The following is a 20,966-nucleotide window of genomic DNA, read 5'->3' on the forward strand; positions in this document are numbered from 1 at the left end:
TCTATCTATCTATCTATCTATCTATCTATCTATCTATCTATCTATCTATCTATCTATCTATATACATACATATAATTTTTACCCTCCAACTACCCTAATACTGACAAAGGTCTCATGAATTACAAATATCATCTTTCCATGCAGGAATGTAAACAGTTCAACCTTATTAAGTCTCTTATGATCTCTCTTTCCTGTTTGAGGTAAAATTTTTTTTTAAAAGAGTACTTGGATACTTGAAGGTAAGTGATTTGCTTGGTGTAAGTGTCCCCTCCATCCATGAAAGCTGCAACCCTCCTCTGATTTGGTAGATAGATGATCTTTAAGAATTGCTAGGACCTAAGATTTCACAACCCAGCAATCACTTGGGTGATGAGTATCTCCATTTGATCTAGGCTGGTCCTCAGATGGCAGGCATGTAAACCACCTGACCCATCCTCAAAGTCTTCCTAGCTTGGTAGGAATTGTGAGAATTTAAAGTCTACTGGCATAGCCTTTGAGAACCTATGATCACCCTAAGATGGCATGGCATAGGGGTAGGAAACTGATTATTTTATTCAAATAGTTATGGCTAGGCAAAATATTATGATTTTTTGTATTAAAATATTCATCTCAAACTTCATTAACTGTTAACACTGGAGAACTCTCCACTTATTGACTCTACTCTTGTTAATTTTTAAAGTCATAAAAATTGTTTTTATTCTGAACTTAACAAGGTGTAAATAAAACAGGCATTTCAATATATATGGTAGAAGAAAAAGACGTTTGTACATGTAAGTATGCAACTTGCTCTTCTTTTTAAGTATATTCCAAAAGTTTTAATAGCTTAAAACTGTACTTAGACTTTTGGGATACCCTCCATAAGTTCAATCCATGGTTTTAGAATCTATCCCGCTTATCTGTGCTTCTTTCTGGCTTTCCTTTTGTTTTCTTCCGCTCATTAAAAAAAATGCTCCAATGATCCTTTTATTCTTTTTCCCTTCCTAACCTTATCTCTATCTTGTCCTGTATTCCTAACCCTGCCCTCCCCATTGGAAAAAGAAAAGAAAAACAAATTGTAATAAACATACAGAGTTGAGAAAAATAAATCCTCACCTTGGCTCTGTCTGAAACTCTCTAATTTTACCTTGAGATCATCACCTCTCTGTTGAAAGGTGGGTAGCATCAGTCATCTAGAATCATAACCAGTTGCTGCATTGTTCAGAGTTCTCAAATCTCTCAGTTATTTTTCTTTATAATGCTGTTATTGTATACATTTTTCTCCTTGTTCTGCTTACTTCACTCTGTATTAGCTCATACGTGCTTTCCTAGGTTTCTCTGAAAGTATTCATTTTGTCATTTTCTGTATACAAGAATATCCCATTACATTCCTATATTATAATTTGTTTAGCTACCCCAATAGATGGAGGAATCATTTTCAGTTCTTTATTACTATATGAAGAACTGTAATAAATATTTTTATACATATGGGTCTTTTTTCCTCTTTCTTTGATCTCAGAGTATAGGCCTAGAAATGGTTATCACTGGGTCAAAGGAAATTCCTAGTTCAGTGTCTTTTGTTAAATTCTACCTGCAGAAACTAGAGATTTATTTTCTGATAAAGTAAGCAACCAATGACTATTCAGAAATGTTGAAAAGAGGAGACTCAGAAACAAGCAAGATTTCTTTGCAGGTTACTGATTTATCTTGCTTTTTTTTCCCTTCTCAAACTTCTCTTCTTTCTCTAATCACATAGAGCCAGAAAATGAGCAGTAACATCATAGCTCACCAAATAATTCCAAATTCATATAAGCATGGAAACTTAAATGGGATAGAATCTATGGTAAGAAGAAGGCATTTGATTTAATCTCCTCACCAGCATGGGAATCCTTCAACTACACCCCAAATATATGAGTGTCATCTAGATTCTGTATTAATACTTGTAGTGATGGAGAACCAGTGATAAGTGTTTAACAATCAGCTCTCAGAAATGACACACTTTTAAGTTTCATTTGCATTATTAATATTTTTCTTCATCACTTTCTTAATTCTAGACAATCAACAAAACAAAACAAAAAAGTCCTGATTAGTATGTCTGCAATTTCTGAGGTATAAATGCTCACACCTGAAATTTAACAATCAGCTTGCCAGGAAAACTGGCTTTAGCATATCCCTGAAGAGAACATATCTTACAATATGGCCTCTTGGAAGAACATTTTTTTTCTTGGATTGAACCAAAATCTGCCTCCTTATAATTTTCTTCCTTTTGTTCCTAGTTCTGTCTTTGAAAGTAACATAGGCTATAGTAGGAGTTCGCCAGTTATAGGCAGGGCTATTGCCTGTTTTTGTAGCCTGTGAGCTAAAAATGGTCTTTACATTTTAAAATAAAGTTTTATTGTATTTTTAAATGTAAAGGCAATTCTTAACTCCCAGGCAGCACAAAAACAGACTGCAGGCCCAATTTGATCCTTAGCAAATTGTGACTGTTGGCTATGCTCTCTCCTACATAACAGCTATCTTTCAAACATTTTCTCTTTTTCAGGTTCAACATTCCAAATTCATTCAATTCTGTCTCAGATGATATGGCTTCAGACTTCTCAGTGTCGTGGTTACCCTCTAGATAAAATGTTAACAGGTGGCCAAAGAATAATAATCCACAGATTCAGGATATTTTGTTCACTCTCTAGATCTATGTTTCTTCTTATTAATATGGGTTATTATGTTGATAGCTACATTCCTGGTATACATTCAACTTAGTTATAAAATATAATCTTTGTACTATCTTGTAGACTCCTTGTTAATATTATATTTACAAATTTCTATATTGATGTTCATCAGGGACATTGGTCTCTAGTCTTATTTCCCCAAATTTTTTTCTTTGGAGGCAATCGGGGTTAAGTGACTTGCCCAGGGTCACACAGCAAGTAAGTGTCTGAGGTCGCATTTGAACTCAGGTCCCCCTGACTCCAGGGCTGGTGCTCTATCTACTGCACTACCTAGCTGCCCCTCTCCATTTTTGGGGGGGAACAAATGGACCCTTTCTTAATAGGAGAAGCAGTATCTATTTAAAACAACAGCCAGAATCATATGTAATGGGGAAAACTAAAGACTTTTCCAAAAAGATCAGAAGTAAAGCAAGGATGTATATTATCACTGCTATTCTTTGTATAGTGCTAGAAATGCCAAGTATAGTAGTAAGACAAGAAATTGAGAGAATAAGCACTTACTCAGTGCCCTACCAGTCAAACTACTAAAGGATTACTTTATAAAGCTTGAAAAAATAATAACAAAATTCAACTGAAGGAACAAAATATGAGGAATCTCAAGGGAATTAAAGGGAAAAAAGTGGGAAGGAAGGGACCTAATAGTACAAGATATCAAACTATATTACAAAGAAGTAAAATATCAAGAACTAGAGAGGTTGATAGATACATAATGTACAAAAGCAAATGAACACACCTTTGATAAGCTGAAATCACCCAGCTTTTAGGGATAAGGACTCACTATTTGACAAAAATTGCTGGAAAAACTGAAACCAGGTATAGACAAATAATCTCACACTGTATACCAGCCTAACCTCTAAATGGATATGTAACTTTGATCAAAAAAGAGTGACCATCATAAATAATTTAAAAGACCAAAGGAAGAAATTATCTTTCTGATCTATAGCGAGGGGATGAGTTCATGACCAAACAGGGGATAAAGAGGATCAGAAAAGATAAAATGGAAAATATTCACTACATAAAATTGAAAAGTTTTTGGATATAACCAATACAGCTAAAATTACAAAGGAACAGATAAATGAAGAAAAAAAATCTTCATAACAAGTTTCTTTGATAAAGGTTTCACTTCCAAGATACATAAGGAATTCATTCAAATTTATAAGAATAAAAGGCATTCCCCAGTTGATAACTGGTCATAAGATATGAACAGGCAGTTTTCTAAATGAGAAATCTAAGATACCTATAACCACATAAAAATACTTCAAATCACTAATAATTAGAGAAATGCAAATTAAAGAAATTCTGACATTTCATCTCACATCCGTCAGACTGGCAAAGTTGACCAAAAAAAAAAAAAAGGAAAATAACAAATGTTGAAGGGCTTTGGCACATTTATTGTGCACTGTTAGTGGAGCTGTGAATTGGTGAATTGGTCTAATCATTCTCAAAAGCAATTTGGAATCAATCCCAAAAGTTATTAAACTATGTAGAACCTTTGATTAAATGATGCTTTTCCTAGGTCTATACCCCAAAGAAATAAAACAAAGAGAAAAAAGGACCCATATGTATAAAATATTTATAGAAGCTGTATTATAGAAGAACTAGAAACTAAGGTACTGTCTTTCAACTGGTGAGCGGTGAATAATGTAATGGAATACTGTCATGCTGTAAGAAATGACAAAAGGGAGGGTTGCAAAGAAACCTGGGAAAACTTATTGATGCAGATGAAGTGAGCAGAGCCAGAAGAAAAATGTATACAATAATAACAACATTGTAAAGACAAACAATTTTGAAGACTTAAGAACTTTGATCAGTGCAGTGACCAACTAGGATTCCAGGAGACCAATGATGAAACATGTTACTCCCCTCCTGGTTAGATTCAAGGTAGAGAAAAAGATATCTATTTTTTTTGGACAAGGCCAACGTGGGAATTAGTTTTGCTTGACTATACATATGTGTTACAAGAGTTTATGTTGTTTTTTTTCTTGCAGGTGTAGTGAGAAAATTAATAGAAAAAATTTTCATTTAATTAAAAAAAATCCAAATTTTAGTCCATTTTAGAGTCTTTGGACTTGAGAGGCATTTTTTAAAATGGATTTTTAGTAATCTTTTGATTTTACTTTGTTTACATTTCTTATATCCTTTCCCATCTCCCTTCACAGATAGCCATCCTTAAAAACAAGGATTGTTTTTAAAAGAAAAAAGTTAGCAAAACTAAATACATTGAAAAAAATCTAACATTATATGAAATATTTTATACCCACGTATCCTCATTCCTGACATTTTAACATTAATTAAAAGTGAATTCACTTTTTTAAGTCAACATAAATCTTTTTCTTACTGATCTATTTTTAGGAGATTATGCAATCTCAGATAAAAGTATTTAATTAAGTGGGACTAACTGTAAAGATTCATAAGAATCTTATTTTCCTCTATTCTCTGCTTGCCCCTCATGGGCCTGGTCAGCCATATTTCTTGTCTGTCCAGGAATATCATGTATTCCCAAGCTCAATGATAAGCAAAAGGCGAAATCTGGATAATATTAATAGGCAAAATTTTGATGTAGATGAGGGTGGCTTTCAGCAAGGTTCATTCTTTTTCATGTAGTTTCTACTTTTTTCTAATGCTTCTAAGTTTGATTGAAGCAGTGCCCTTTCAGTGATTAAGACTAGGTAAGAAATGAGGTGGAGAATGGCCTTTTTTACCCAGTCAAAAAAAAAAAATCAATCTGAGAACAAACAACAACAATGACCCTACATCTACATTGAGCTATGGGGTTCTTGCCTGGGGACCCCCACACTCCACTGTAGTAATCTATTTAGGCTTATCTTCCCAGGCAGCACCCCATCCTCCAGTCCTTTCCTGTGTTAAGGGATCCTTTGAATTTGTCTCTTTGAGTTGCCACATTTTCCAGAAACATTGGACCAGCCTATGCAGGGGGCACTGAACGGATCAAGGACAAAGGCCCTCCGGATTTAAGCTGACATAATTAGTATGCACATAGTAAGTATTTAATTTAGTTTATTGACTGACTGACTGATATGTGTCAAATGAGAAAAAGGCCCCATAAACACAATTGCTGCTGTTCAGAAGTATCTATTTTTCAGCTTGTATAGATGAAAAGTTTACCTATGGTCCATAATAAATTCTTGCTTTCATTCATACACAGAGTGAATGTGACAGCTACCGCATCAGGTCTAACTTCTCCAATATCTGAATTTCATCCAGGTTTGGGACTAGACTTGTGATATCATCGGTTTGGGAACCCCAAGTGAGGAAAATCCCTTTACCAATGCAGGTTGGTACCTCCTCTGAAACTAGTAGTCTCAGAGGCCAGGTGTCTGAGGAGTCATGCTTATAATCTCTGCTACTGGGGAAAGCTGAGGCTGGTAGATTGCTTAAATTCAGGATTTATATGAGTTGCAACAGGGCTAAAGTTGATCTGATGACCACATTAAGTCCAGCACTGTTTTAGTTACCCCTGTCCCCTCCCCAGGGAGTGGAAGACCACCGGGCTGTAAGGATGGGAGAACAGGTCCAAGTCAGAAAAACTGACTGGGTTAAAATTTCCATACAGATCAGTTTGGGATTGGGCCCACAACTAGCTGCTGCATAATCTTTTAATTGCTTTACAATTCTATAACATAAAAAATACCACATTAGCTGCTATCCATTATCTACCCTACCCAATATACTGTCACTAGGGACAGCTTATAATCTGATCCTCCAAAGTGACTAGCACATAGTAAGCATTCAGCAAATATTTGTTAGAAAAAATGCCAAATGATAGCAACCACAAAAGATCAGGGAAGGTCTGCATAAAATATGGCTAATTCTCCTATTTTGATGAAACCAATATCAGCACAATGAGATTTTAGTGTATTCTTTTCTTCATTGTTTTCAATGTTCATAGGCTTCTCTTCTGGGGGAAAAAATCCCCTGATAACTTTCTTTCTGAGGAGGAAGTGCTTGGCCTTTTAAATGCCTGGAATAAGTAGCATTAGAGAGCTATCACTATTCTAATTACCATACTTTAGCATGTAAACAAATGAACCTTTTAGCAGGGACTCTTGGTGCCAGAGAGAGGAGTGACAATAATTGGGGGAAATTATAATGAGATGCACAGGTGCTTTATGTAAGCTGGAGCCAAAATTGGAAACATTGTTCTGATTTAAATGTATTTTGTCAAGAGGCTATAATGAGAAAAGAAAAAGGTTATTTGCTTTAGGAGGCCTCTTTTGTGATATCCAAATGGGACAGCTATTGTTTGGAGTTTCATGCTTACGAAAGTGGTTTATATATGTAATTGAGCCTGAATATCAATTCAATTCAACAGAGTACTTTCCAAGGGTCTTCTATGTACCAGGTACTGAAGAGGGTCATGGGATCACAGGGTGACATATTTAGGGCTAGAGGGACCTTAAGAGATAACCTAACTCAATACCCTCATTTTACAGATGAAGAACCTGAAGCCTAGTGAGGCTGACCAAGATAAAATCAAGATTAATGATTAACGATAAAAACTAATGATTAAGACATGGTGCCTGCCCTCAAGAAACTTACTCTAGTATTATAGACTACACTTTATTATTACTACTCAAGAACTGGAAAAGACCTAGCCCATTTTACAGATGGAACAGGAATCCAGAGAGATCACTGAAAAGGGCCTTGTTCAAGGTCACACAGTAAGTTAGCGTCAGAGCTGGCACGGAAATCCTTGTCTACTGGCTTCCAGACTAGTGCCCAAAGGGGGATCTCACTAAAAGCAACGAACTGAAAACCCAAAGGGATGTCTGTTGTTTGTTTGTCCTCAACTCCTGTTAAGCCTTCAGGGAGGATGGCCCAATGGCTATTAATCACCATCTCTTCCAAGATGTTTCTCCTGACTACTTGTGCCTCAACTGGCCTTGACCTTCTGTAGCACTTACCATACAATTCTTTACTCCCGTTCAGTTCAGTACTCACTGATGTACACTTGTGTTGTTCCCAGTGGTTCATAGGACCATCGAGCTTGAGTAGAAAGGGAACCCCGTTCTACAGATGCAAAAACTGAGGCCTAGAGAGCTGAAGGGATTTACCTGAGGCTATGTGTTCCTTTTGTCTCCCCAGCTACCTTCCTGAGGACTCTGAAAGTCAGTGGGGTAGGGAATGCATATTACATTGCCCTCACCGCTAAACCTGTGCTGCTCAGTGCAGTGCTGGACATGTAGTCAATGTTCAACCAATCAAATAATTGATTGTAACAAGTCAAATGATCAAAATCCAACCATATTATTACTATTCTACTCCAGGGGAAGGGTCTAATTGTTTCACATCAGCTGTGGAAGCAAGCAATGGAAGGTCAGGGATCTCTGAAGAAGAAAACAAATGCTTGCTAAGTGTCTCCTATGTATCAGTGACTATGCCAAGCACTTTACAAATATCTCATTTGATAAAGAACAAAGGGCTAGAATACTGGGTTCTAGGTGTGGGTTTGGAAAGCTGGATAGAAGGGAGTCCTGATTCCCTCCCTTCTCTAGGTTTATGCATTTTCAAATGAATTACACTCAATTCAGGGGCAGCCTTTGCCTGGAGCCTCAGCTGGAGACTCTCTTAGAAGTCCTGGTTAATAACTAGGACTTCTTCCAGAGACCCTGGCTCTAGGGTCAGCCTATTGACAAAAGCTATTCATTACTTTGTCCTTATGGTATCAACCCCCTGGTGTATATTTTCTCTCCGTAGTCACAGCTGAGTTCCAACCATTTTTTTTTCTACTTAGCTCCACTGCAGCCACAGATAGGTTCTAAAGTAATAGTGATAACTGGCATTTATATAACATTTTTGCAAAGTGTTTTACACACGTTATCTCCTGAGTCTCACAAGAAGCCTGTGAGGTAGGTACTTACAAGTACTTTTTTGGGAGGGGGTCTGGTACTATAATTTCATCCATGTAGGGACCTCCTACTGTGAAAATTCTTTCTATCGATACAAATTTGCCCCTTGTAGTCTTAGAAGACTGCCTGGAACAATGAAAAGTTAGTCACACAGCTCATATTATGTTAGTGGTAGCACTTGAACTCAGGTCTTCCTGACTCCAAGTTTGGCCCTGTGTCAACTATGCCTGGTTGGCCCTTACATTTATTATCCCCATATTACAGATGAGGAAACTGAGGTTCAGAGAGCTTAAGTGACTTGCCCATGTTCACAAAGCTGGTAAGCGTCAGAGAAGGGATTTGAATCCAGGTATTCTAAGATAGCTAAGTGGTACAGTGGTTAGAGCACTAAACCTGGAGTCCTGAGTTCAAATCTGGTCTCAGACACACTTACTAGCCATGCCATGGCATTGGGCAAGTCGATTAACTTCTCTGGGCCTTGGTGGATTATGGTGAGGGTAGCCTAGATGGCTTCTGGTGTTGCTTCATATCTGTGGTCCTATAGCTCTTCCCTAAGATGAGGAGGAAATATTTAATGGATATGGGACCATTACGAAGGCACTCTGAGCATTTGAAAACATGGAAGTCCCTGGCCTCAGATGAGATCACAGAACTTTTCAGTCAGGACTGTTCTAACCCATTGTGGGAAAGGAGATCAGCATTGCCTTCCCATCTGAAACACCCCCCTCCCCAATTACCCTCCCCAACCAATCTCTTTGTTGCCAGGTGACCCTTTCACCCCAGCCCCATTTCAATCTTTGGGTGATGGACAGCTGCGCCAATTCTCACCCACTAGCTCTGGGAGGAGGAACTAATCAGGCATGGCAATTCTGCCTCTGAGCAGAAGCGTACAAGAGAGTCAGACCCACCAGGCTGGATACACACAGCTGGGCAAGGCTGGCTTTGAAATACAAACTGACATCTGCTTTGCTCCAACTCCTCCTGTCTTTTTCATCCCTAGTGTAAGCATTCCGCCACAGCAGGGAACTCACCCAGGGAGCAGAAGGTCAGCATTAAGCCTGAGTTCACTGAACAAATTCAATGAACAATAATCCTAAAATCATAGGACATAGATTTAGACCTACGAGGGATTTTAAAGGTTATCTAGTCATAGGATTGTGAATCCCGAGCTGGAAGGGACCTCAGAAGTCAGTTAGTGCAACTCCTTCATTTTACAGCCAAGGAAACTGAGGCTCTGAAATGTTGAAGTGACTTGAGTGCCCTGGCACTGCTAGTAAGTGTGTCTGAGACCAGATTTGAACTCAGGACTCCAGGCTTAGCGCTCTAACCACTGGATCACCTAGCTATCCTGGAAGACCTGGGTTCAAATTCCTTCTCTGACACCAGCTTTATGAACATGGGCAAGTCACTTAGGCTCTCTGAACCTCAGTTAGCTCATCTTGTACAGATGGTGTCAGAAGCAGAATTTGAACCCAGGTCCTTTGACTCCAAATTCTGCCTTCTTTCATCTGTACCACACTGCCTTAAAGCACAGGGTCTCACACATAAACAAGTGATTAATATACATGTCATGATTTGATTTAATCTGCTTCCTGATTTTCGTCAGGCCCGATTCCTTTTGCAGGGCTGGGGTGGATTAAATATAACCACAGATTTTTTTTTTTTAAAGGCAATTGGGGTTAAGTGACTTGCCCAGGGTCACACAGCTGGTAAGTGTCAAGTGTTTGGTCTGAGGCCGGATTTGAACTCAGGTCCTCCTGACTTCAGAGCCGGTGCTCTATCCACTGCGCCACCTAGCTGCCCCCATAGATTTTTTTTGAAGACCTACAACGTCCCTTTTTGCAAGTGGCTGGAAAGCAGTAACAGAACTCTTGTTCCAAACTGGGCCTTTTGGTCACTTGGGTTTTACAACCTCAAAGTCATCTTTATTCTCCCTCATGTCTTGCCTCCTACAACCAAATAGTTGCCAAGTCCGGTCAATTTTACCTCCACATTACTTCTTGTATCTGCTCCCTTATCTCCACTTACATTGCTCCCATACCAGTTCATCACAGCTCACCTGCACTATTTCAACAGCTTCATACTCGGTCTCTATGACTCAACTGCTCCTCCCTCCCCAATTAAATTTTCTACCCAGCTACCAAAATAATCTTCCTAAAGCACAGGTCTTACTAGGTAACTATCCTGCTCAAGAATCTTCAGTGGCTCCCTATTGTCTCTGAGCCTGGCATTAAATGTCCATCCACCTCTGGGTCCAGCTTACCTTTCTAGACTTAATCACATTACTCTCCTTCATAGAGAAAGGGGTTAGGACTGACTTCTCCCTTCCACTTCCTAGAGTCTATACAGAGTACCTAGAGTCCCTGGGTTAACATAGTCAAAAAGGGCATCCTGTGATAACAAGTCATTATTATTTTTTAAATAGTGTGACAGGAGGGCTAGGCCTAGAATCAGTAAATGTTGGGTTCAAATCCTGCCTCCAGCACTTCGCAGTCATAGGATCGTGGCAAGCCCCTCAACCTCTGTCAACCCCAGTCTCTTTATCCTAGGATAGAGAGGGGATAACAATCCCTGTAGAACCTTCCACACAGGGTTGTTTGGAAAGAAGTTGAAGATAAGCTTTAGAGGAGGCAGTGACTGTTGCATAGGGAACAAGAGGACCTGAGTTCAAACTCAGCCGCTGGAGCTAATGGGTCACCATTTTTTTTTTTGTTTTTTTTTTTTTTAATGGAGAACTCATACAAGGCAGGCACTCACATGGAACAATACAGAAGAAGCGATACAAGGACACTCTTGCGGTCTCTCTGAAGAACTTCAGTATCAATTGTGAGACACGGGAGACACTGGCACAGGACCTCCCGGCACAGTGTGCCTGCATCACAGAAGGCACAGTGCTCTGTGAGCCAAGCAGAACTGCAGTAGCTCAAAAGAAATGTGAGATGCGCAAATTTAGAGACACCTCTAATCCAAACATTCCTATGACCTATTTGTGCCCGACCTGGGATAGAGCCTCCTGAACTCGTATTGGTCTGACCCGTCAGAGGCAGACGCAATGCACTTTGACTCCAACATAGTGATGGCATTTTGGTCCTCCAAGCAAGGACCATGGCAATGAGAACAAAGGATAACAACCAACCCATGGCTGCTTGCTAACTCTGTGATCCCTGACTCCGGCATGCCATCTAACCAAGTCCCTGGGCTTACACTTCCGGCAATTGATAAGTCGTTATTTGCAATGCAAAATGGAGGCTCAGGGCTTCTCAAACCAAAGAGGAGAAAGGGCAAGTGCAACTTTTGCCATTATCCAATCCAATCAGCATTTATTACTTTAATTAATCTATCATTTATTTATTTATTTGACCCTCTATTGAGCAAGGCATTATGCTAGATACCGGGGATATAAAGATCAATCAATCAATCAATCAACATTTACTAGGCTCCTACTATGTGCCAAGCACTGTCCTAAGTGATGGGGAGATGAAAAAGGCAAAATAAGAGCCTCGATGGGCCTCCAGGAATCTACATTTAACTGGGGAGGGAAGGGGGTACCACCCATAAATAGATACATATTATACATGATAATTTGAGGTACAGGGAGCAAACACTAGCCAGTAACGGGATCATGACATGCTTTGTGTACAGTAGATACAACATAAGTTGAGCTTCTAAGGAAGCTAGACATTTTAATTCAGCAATTAGTCAACGAGCATTTATCAAATGCTTGCAACTACTTGTGAGAGTGGAGATAAAAAGTCAAAACTGAAATAGTGGGGGCAGCTAGGTGGCGCAATGGATAGAGCACCGGCTCTGAAGTCAGGAGGACCTGAGTTCAAATCCGGCCTCAGACCAAACACTTGATACTAGCTGTGTGACCCTAGGCAAGTCACTTAATCCCAATTGCCTAACAAAAAAAAAAAAAACCCGAAACAAAAACTGAAATAGTCTCTGTCCTCAAAGGGCTTACATTCTAACAGACAACATATACATATTATATATATAAACAGAATATTTACAAAATGAATGTAAGGTACTTTAGGGATGGAGCAGCTGGGGGGAGGAGGAAGTGATCAAAAAAGGCTTCCTGTAGAAGGCAGCACATGAGCTGAGCTCTGAAGGAAACCAAGGATTTTAAGAATTGGAGGTGTAAAGAGAGAACATTCATGCAGAGAACAGCTAGTGTAAAGTGATGGAAAAAGGAGATGGAATGTTGGGTGTAAGAAACAGAAAGGAGGCCAGTAGGCTGGAATTAGCCTAAGTGGATCCAGGGCAATAATGTGTTAGAAGACAGGAAATGTAGGAAGGGGCCAGATTGGGAAGGGCTTTTAAAATGCCAAATAGAGCAGCTTCTGATTGATCCTGGGAGTCACAGGGAGCCACTGGTCTGCACTAAGGGAGTGACATGACCAGATGCTTTAGGAAGCGCAGCAGCTACATGGATGATGAATTGGAGCGGGAAGAGATCTGAGGCAGCTGGGTGGTGCAGTGGGTAGAGAGCAGGACTTGGAGTTCAAACCTTGCCTTCAACACCTGGAGTCAAGAAGACTTGAGTTCAAATTCTACATCAAACACTTATTTATTAGCTGTGTGACCTTGGCAAGTCACTTAAATTCGGTATCTGTGTCTCAGTTTCCTCATCTATCAAAGAGCACCTACCTTACAAAGTTGTGAGGATCATATGAGTTCATATTTATAAAGTAGTCTGACAGCTTTAAAGTGCCATATAAATGCTAGCTATTGTCTTTTTTTAATTAGGAAGGACGAACCACTGGCCTTTGCAATAGCCCAGGTAAGAACTAAAGAGGGGCCTGAAATAGGACGGTGGCTGAGAGAAAAGAACATTTGAAAAGATGTTGTGAGGGGCAACTAGATGGTGCAGTGGATAGAGCACCAGCCCTGGAGTCAGGAGGGCCTGAGTTCAAATTCAGCCTCAGACACTTGCTAGCTGTGTGACTCTGGGCAAATCACTTACCCCGACTGCCTAAAAATGTTTTTTAAAAATTGAAAAAGAAAAGATGTTGTGGAGATAGAAATGGTCAGGTTTAGCAATGGATTTCATATGTGGTATGTGCAACAAACAGTGAGGACTCAAGGAAGACACCAAGGCTGTGAATCCAGGTGACTGGAAGGATGGTGGTACGCTTGACTGAAAAATTGAAGTCCAGAAGAGGGTGAGGTTGAGGTAAGGGGAGATAATAGGTTCTGTTTTGGATGCCTTCAGGACCTCTAGTTTGAAATGTCCAACAGGTAAAGCTGGTGATCTGGGCTCAGAAGAGGGATTGGGAACTAGATATAGAGATTTGAGAGTCATTTGTATAGAGAAGACAATTAAACCCATGGGAGCTGATGAGGTCTCCAAGTGAGAGAGGGTAAAGAAAAAAAAAGATAAGGTGAAGAACAGGTATTGGGGACAGAATGAGCAAAGAAGCAGAAGACTGAATGTGGTATTTTTTTAAATTAATTTATTTTGATTTATCAACAATCACTTCCATATGCTTTTGAGTTTAAAATTTTTCTCCCCGTTACTCCACACCACCCTCCCCAAGACAGTGCAAAATCTGATACAGGCTCTACATTTACATTCCTATTAGACATATTTTCACATTAGTGATGTTGTAAGTAAGAATTAGAACCAATAGGAGGAACCACCAGAAAGAGGAAACAGAAGAAAAAAAAATAGCAAATAGTATGCTTCGATCTGCATTCAAACTCCATAGTTCTTTCTTTGGATGTGGACAGCATTTTCCATCAAGAGGCCTTTGGAGATGTCTTAGATCCTTGTATTGCTGGGAAGAGTTAAGTTTAGACTGAATGTTTGTTGTATTCAGAAACTTCAAAGAGGCCACAAAAGAATGGAAAATGCAAGAAGGGGAATTATATGCAGTAGGCTTGGAAAGCTTGGCTGGAGCCAAATTATGCAAGGCTTCCAATGTTAAGCTGACTTTGTACTTTATCCCAGAAGCAATAAGGAGCCATTGAAATTTCTTGATCAGGTTGTTAAATAGCCAGGAGAACATTTTAGCTGGGATTATTAGGCAGCTGGGTGGAATAATAGCTAATATTTATATAACAAAGTGATGTTGTGGAGGTAGAATCCATAAGATCTAGCAACCATTTGTATGGGAGTATAGAGAAGAAAGAATAGTCAAGGATGACTTTGAGGGTTTTAAACCTGGGTGAATAGAAGGATGGTGGTAATTTGAAAAGAAATAGAGACGTTTAGAGAAGAGGTGAGTTTTAGATGGGAAATACTGAGTTATATTTCTTTTTTCAATTTTATTTTTACTTTTGGTTCCAAATTCTCTCTTCCTTTCCTTCTCCCTTACCATTGAGAAAGAATTACATGAAGTTATTTCCACATTAGCCACATTTAAAAAAAGAGAGAGAAAGAAAAAGAGAAAAAATATGCTTCAATCTGCACTCTGAGTCCATCAGTTATCCATCAAGAGGTGGATAGCTTTTTTCATCATGAGTCCTTCAAAACTGTGGTGAATCATTGATCAGAGCTATTAAGGCTTTCACAATTGATTATCTTTACAATACTGTTGTTACTGTGTTAACTATTTTCCTGGCTCTGTTCACTTCACTTTGTATTAGTTCATAAAAATCTTCCCAGGTTTTTCTGAAACCATCCCCTTCACCATTTCTTATAGCACAACAGTATCCCATCACATTTATATACCATAACTTGCTTAGCTATTCCCCAATTGATGGGCATCCTCTAAGTTTCCAATTCTTTGCCACTACAAGAAGAGCTGTTATAAATATTTTAGTACATATGAGTCTTTTTCCTTTTTCTTTGATCTCTCTGGGGTATAGACTTAGTAGTGGTATTGTTGGGTCAAAAAGTATGCCTAATTTTATAGCTTTTGGGGCAAAATTGCTTTCCAGAATGGTTGGACTAATTTACAGCTCCACCAACAGCGTATTAATGTTTGAGTTCTATTTTGGACAGGCTGAGTTTGAAATGTGTACGTGGAACCAGTTGGAAATAAACAGAAATCTGGTGATACAGAATTGGAACTCAGGAGAGAGAGAGATGATGGAGAAAGATGGTAATTGAATCAATGGGAAATGATGAGATTATCCCCACGAGAGAATACATAAACCAGGATGGAACCTCAGGGGATGTCCATGGTCAGGAGTCAGGAGATGGATGCTGACCCAGCCAAAGACATTGAGGAGAACTAGGACAGCACAACATCCCAAAAACCCAGGGAAGAGAAAGAATACTGGAGGAAGGGGTGGTCAATAGTGCCAAAAGCTGCAAAGAAGTCCAGAAGAATAAGGACCAAGTATAAGTGATGAGGATGTGACTTAGCAATTAAGAGACCATTGGTAACTTTGGAGAGAGCACGTTTTGCTGAGTTGGTGAGGCCAGAAGCCAGATTGCAAAAGGTTGTTGAGAAGTGAGCAGAAAGAGGGGAAATGGAAGTCCCTCAAGTAGAGAGTATATTTAAGAATAAGGAGGAGAGATAGAGAACAGCTTGAAGGTATCAACAGGGTTAAAGCAAGAGATGTGAATCAGGTAGTGTGCACATTAGGTTAACACACCTCTGGTTGTGGGGTCAGAGGCAGAGCAAGTTGAAGCCAAAACAGCACAAGTGCAGGGTCAAAAGGAGATGTGAACCAAGAGTTCCAGGCTGTCATGTCTTCCAGGCTCCCCACTAGACTGATAAATTACAATTGCCCCCCATTCCCCAAATAACCATGGTCCTGGGATCATACTGCTCTATGGGGTTTAGCCAATTTGAAAAATCAGGCTGGGACTGAGTAACCTGACCACAATGAAGGTAGCAGTACCCTCTGTCCAGAATATGCCCCTGCTGGGTATGATGGTTGGTAACAACATCCTAAAGCAGGGAAAACAGAAGAAAAAGGGCACCCACTTAATTTTTGGTGTTGAATTCTAGGTAACTTTTCAAATAGATATCACCTTGTGTATTATTATCTTATGCTAAAATTAAAAATGACCTTATGTTTATTTTGTATATACCTTGTCTATACTTGTACATGTACTTGTACATGGTATCTCCCTTCTAGAACGTGAGCTCTTTGAGCAGGGTAGGGACTGTTCCACTTTTGTTTTTGTATCCCCAGGACAAAGTACAGGATCTGGCACATTGTTGTTCAGTTGCTCGGTTGTATCTGACTCTTGTGACCATAGTGTGCCAATACTCTCCATGGGGATTTCTTGGCAAAGATACTAGAATAGTTTGCCATTTTCTTCTCCAGTGGGTTAAGGCAAACAGGGGTTAAGTGACTTGCCCAGGGTCACAAAGCCAGATTTGAGGCCAGATTTGAACTCAGGTCTTCCTGACTCCAGGCCCAGCACTCTATCCACTGAACCACCTAGTTGCCTTCATCTTGCACACAGTAGGACCTTAATAATAATGAAGACTGAAGGTCTTATGCTGGAGGATCAAGAACTTGGAGGCCTGGATCCCTGAATCAAAGGGGCTTCCTTTACCCTGGCACACCAGACCTTTAGATACTTGGCTCAGACTCAACAAAATAAAAGCCTGAGTAAATGATGTGTCCACATGTGATGCTAACAAAATAAAATAATCATCTGAAAAAGGACTCTTCTTTTAGATCTGTTGACTAGTCTGAAATCCTGAGGCTGCAAGATGAGTGTCTCTTTCACAGGTTTTTCTGACCTACTTATCCCATTGGGCTGGAAAACCCCTGCTGTGCAGAGGGGAATCAACTTCAGTTATCTATGATTTCAACTTTGATAGACTTAACCCTTCTCAGCAATGCAAGGATCTAAGACATTTCCAAAAGTCTCATGATAGAAAATGCTATCCACACTTAGAGAAAGAACTATGGAGTTTGAATGCAAATCAAAGCATACTATTTGCTCTTTTTTCTTAATTCTATTTTGTTTTGTTTCTTCTTTCTTGTGGTTCTCCTATTGGTTCTAATTCCTCTTTACAGCATGACTAACGTGAAAATATAAGAATGTATATGTAGAGCCTATATCAGATTGTATGCCATCTTGGAGAAGCAGGTGGAGAAGGAGGGGAAGATAATTTAAAACTCAAAAGCTTATGGAAGTCAATACTGAAAACTAAAAATAAATTAATATTTAAACAATTAAAAAATGCTAGTTGCAATTGACTGACTAGTAAACCTCAGTGGTCTCTCTCCCATGCCTCTGCAGGGAATTCGAGGATTGTGGGGCAGCTATGCCATTAACAGTGATCCTAAGGGCTTCTGACCTAAGAGCTGGGGGTTTACTGTGTGTAGCAGATCCCCTTTCCATTCATAGTCCATCCCCTCCCAAAACACAATTCATTTATTTTTTAGTTGTCTCTCACACGAGAATGTAAGCTTATTTTTAAAAAAATTTTAACTAATTTATTTTGAATTATCAACAACCACTTCCATAAGCTTTTGAGTTTTAAATTTTTCTTCCCCTCCCTCCCCACCTCCCTTCCCAAGACAGCGTGCAATCTGATATAGGCTATACATATATATTCCCATTAAACATATTTTCACATTAGTGATGTTGTAAGTAAGAATTAGAACCAATAGGAGGAACCACCAGAAACAGGAAACAAAACACAACAGAAGAAAAAAAAATAGCAAATAACATGCTTCCATCTGCATTCAACCTCCATAGTTTTTTCTTTGGATGTGGACAGCATTTTCCATCAAGAGGCCTTTGGAGATGTCTTAGATCCTTGTATTGCTGAGAAAGGTTAAGTCTATCAATATTAGTCATCACAAAACGTGGCTGTTACTGTGTACAATGTTCTCCTGGTTCTGCTCATTTTACTCAGCATCAGACCATACAAGTCTTTCCAGGTTTTTCTGAAGTCAGCCTGTTCATCATTTTTTATAGCACAATAGTATTCCATTACAGGGAATATAAGCTTCTTGAGGGAAAGGACTGTTTTTTGCTTTTTCTTTGTATGCTCCGGGCCCAGAACATAGTAAGCATTGAATAAATGCTTTTCAATTGATTGATTACAAGTGGTTCTTTTGTGGGCCTAATCAAATTCAGTTCAGTCCAGTTCAACTCTGCAAGTATTTATTAAGAACCTAATACATGCCGTGCTGAGCTCCGGGGAAACACTGTTCTCTGAAGATACGCAAGACAAAGAAGCTCCAGACTTGGAGGTGTCTTCTAATGAGGTACCCAAATGCTTACCAGGTACAAACAGCCGGCAATTTTGCTGGACTGAACAGGTCAGCTGTCGACTGAGCAGCATGGATGCCATCTTCTTTAGCCCGGGGATGCTCGGGAACTACCCGGAATTCCTTTGCTGGAAACGATCCTGGAAAGAAACCAGAAAACCTCACTTAGGTCTCCATAGGTTGTTGTACCATGGCTTGGGAAAGGTCCTGCATGCTGAGTCAGAAAAGAGAAAGCTCCCCTAAGGTTTAATCCCTTGCAATTGTCTCTCTTCTTTTCAAATTTCCTTTACAGGGGTGCTTCCTCATAACAACCCTGTGCTGTAGGTGCTTTTAGCTCTATTTTACAGACAGGGAGACAAAGAACCAGCAAACTACTCACAATCAGAGTCACACAGGAAAATCACATAAGAAATCTTTCAGCAGAGCCAGAAGGAGGAGAAACCTGTTCCCGAGTCACAGGGTCTGGCCAATCGTAAGCCCTTAGTAAATTCTTGTTGACTGACTCAGTCCAGTGGTCTTTGTTTCTGCATTTTTATTGCTCTTCTTCTTTTTTTTTTAATTAATTAATTTATTTTTAGGCAATTGGGGTTAAGTGACTTGCCCAGGGTCACACAGCTAGTAAGTGTCATGTGTTTGGTCTGAGGCCAGATTTGAACTCAGGTCCTCCTGACTTCAGGACCAGTGCTCTATTCCATTGTGGCACCTAGCTGCCCCTGTACTGCTCTTCTTAACAGCATTGTACCTGGGCCCCCCAACTCCCAACAAAACAGCTCACCTTCTTTGTAGCAAATACCTTTTGGGTTTTAAAATCGAACCTATGGTTTTTATTGCTATAAAAGGCCTCCCAATAAGGAAACTTCTTCCAATTCAGATCTGCACCTCTTTCCTACTCTGTAATTTATAGTCCTAAAGAGTCCACTAAGAGATTAAGGCACTGACCCAGCCGGTATATATCAGAGGTTGAAGATAAACCCATGTCTTCCTTACCAGTGGCTGGCTCTCTATTCAAGCTAGCTTTCAAAGATGTAGAGTCAAGCAGGATCAAATCGTACACTGACTATATCTTAGAATGTAAGCCTCGTTCTACAGCTGTTCTGCTGGTCTTGAAGGAAGGAAGACGAGGGATCAAATCTCAACTTAGACACTTACCAGATGTTTGACCTTGGCCAAGTTATTAAAACCACGCCTCAGTTTCCTAATTTTAAAATGGGGGAGGGGGTTAACTTGACGGCCTCTACATTCCTTTCCAACTCTAGAATTGAGGATTCTATGATCCTTTCAAATCATAATTTCCTACATTAATCACAGTTTTGTAATCTTTCATTGTTGCTTTTCTATACATTGGGTAAATCATTTTTTCCATTGCTCTTTCCATCAGACTGTGCTACTTACAGGCAGGACATCCAAAGTTCAACCACTTTCTTTTTGTGGGAAATTTCAACAAATGATCTAAACAACCCCACCCCATAATGGTTATTAGATCACGAAAATCTGGAGAATCTTTGTTCCTGCCATTATCACAGAGAAAACTCATGAAGTATTCTTTCTGTACTTGATTAGAAGTGTTTAGGTCAAAAGAAAAAGGAAAAAAAAGAGTTAGGTCCCCAAACAAAAGAATGGGGGCACTTAGGTCATTCATCCTTATCCCTTGCATTTTCTCTTTTCCTATTTCTAAAACCTCATTGTCTCACTGGCCACGTGGTTTGGGGAAAGGTTCACCAGGACACCATAGTGACCAGACTGCTCAGTCCATGACGGCCAGCCTCATTGAACACTGTGGTTGAAGAAGAAATGTCATGATCAACACCGAAGCAACTCGGGCTTTAAAATAAGAAACCTTTAAAATAAAACAGGTTGAAGGCCTAGCTCATAGGATTGTTAGTTCTGGACTTAGAGGGCCTGGGTTCAAATACTGCCTCTGATTCTTATGATTTCTGTGACCTTGGTGGGCAAGTCACTTAAACCTTCCTTGGCCTCCATGTGTAAAATGAAGGGTTTGGACAAAATGGCTTTTGAGGTCCTTTCCAGCTCTATATTGATCACATGGTCATCTAATCCAGCACCTCATTTTATAGATGGGAAAATTAAGGCCCAGATAGGGGAACTGATTTGTTCCATTCTCAGTCTGCATGTGCTAACTCTGGCAACTAGAGCTCCATACTAAATAAGTCCAAGTGGTAGGTCTGTTTCTCCTATGTGCTACTTAAGTCAATCTCTCTCTCTCTCTCTCTCTCTCTCTCTCTCTCTCTCT

The 20,966-nt window shown here is 39.7% G+C and overlaps 1 protein-coding gene across 1 annotated transcript in view; it reads right to left on the bottom strand.

Annotated features, from left to right (window-relative positions):
• The window catches only part of ABAT (4-aminobutyrate aminotransferase), a 127,317-nt gene that overhangs the window by 44,879 nt on the left and 61,472 nt on the right, over positions 1-20,966 (bottom strand). The window contains exon 2 of the mRNA XM_027839474.1: positions 18,729-18,855. Within this exon, the coding sequence (XP_027695275.1) occupies positions 18,729-18,798 (70 nt within the window). The 5' untranslated portion in view covers positions 18,799-18,855. The remainder of the gene's footprint in view (positions 1-18,728; positions 18,856-20,966) is intronic.

Source organism: Vombatus ursinus, unplaced genomic scaffold (assembly GCF_900497805.2).
Source record: "Vombatus ursinus unplaced genomic scaffold, bare-nosed wombat genome assembly UNPS02014832.1, whole genome shotgun sequence".
Taxonomy (NCBI): domain Eukaryota; kingdom Metazoa; phylum Chordata; class Mammalia; order Diprotodontia; family Vombatidae; genus Vombatus; species Vombatus ursinus.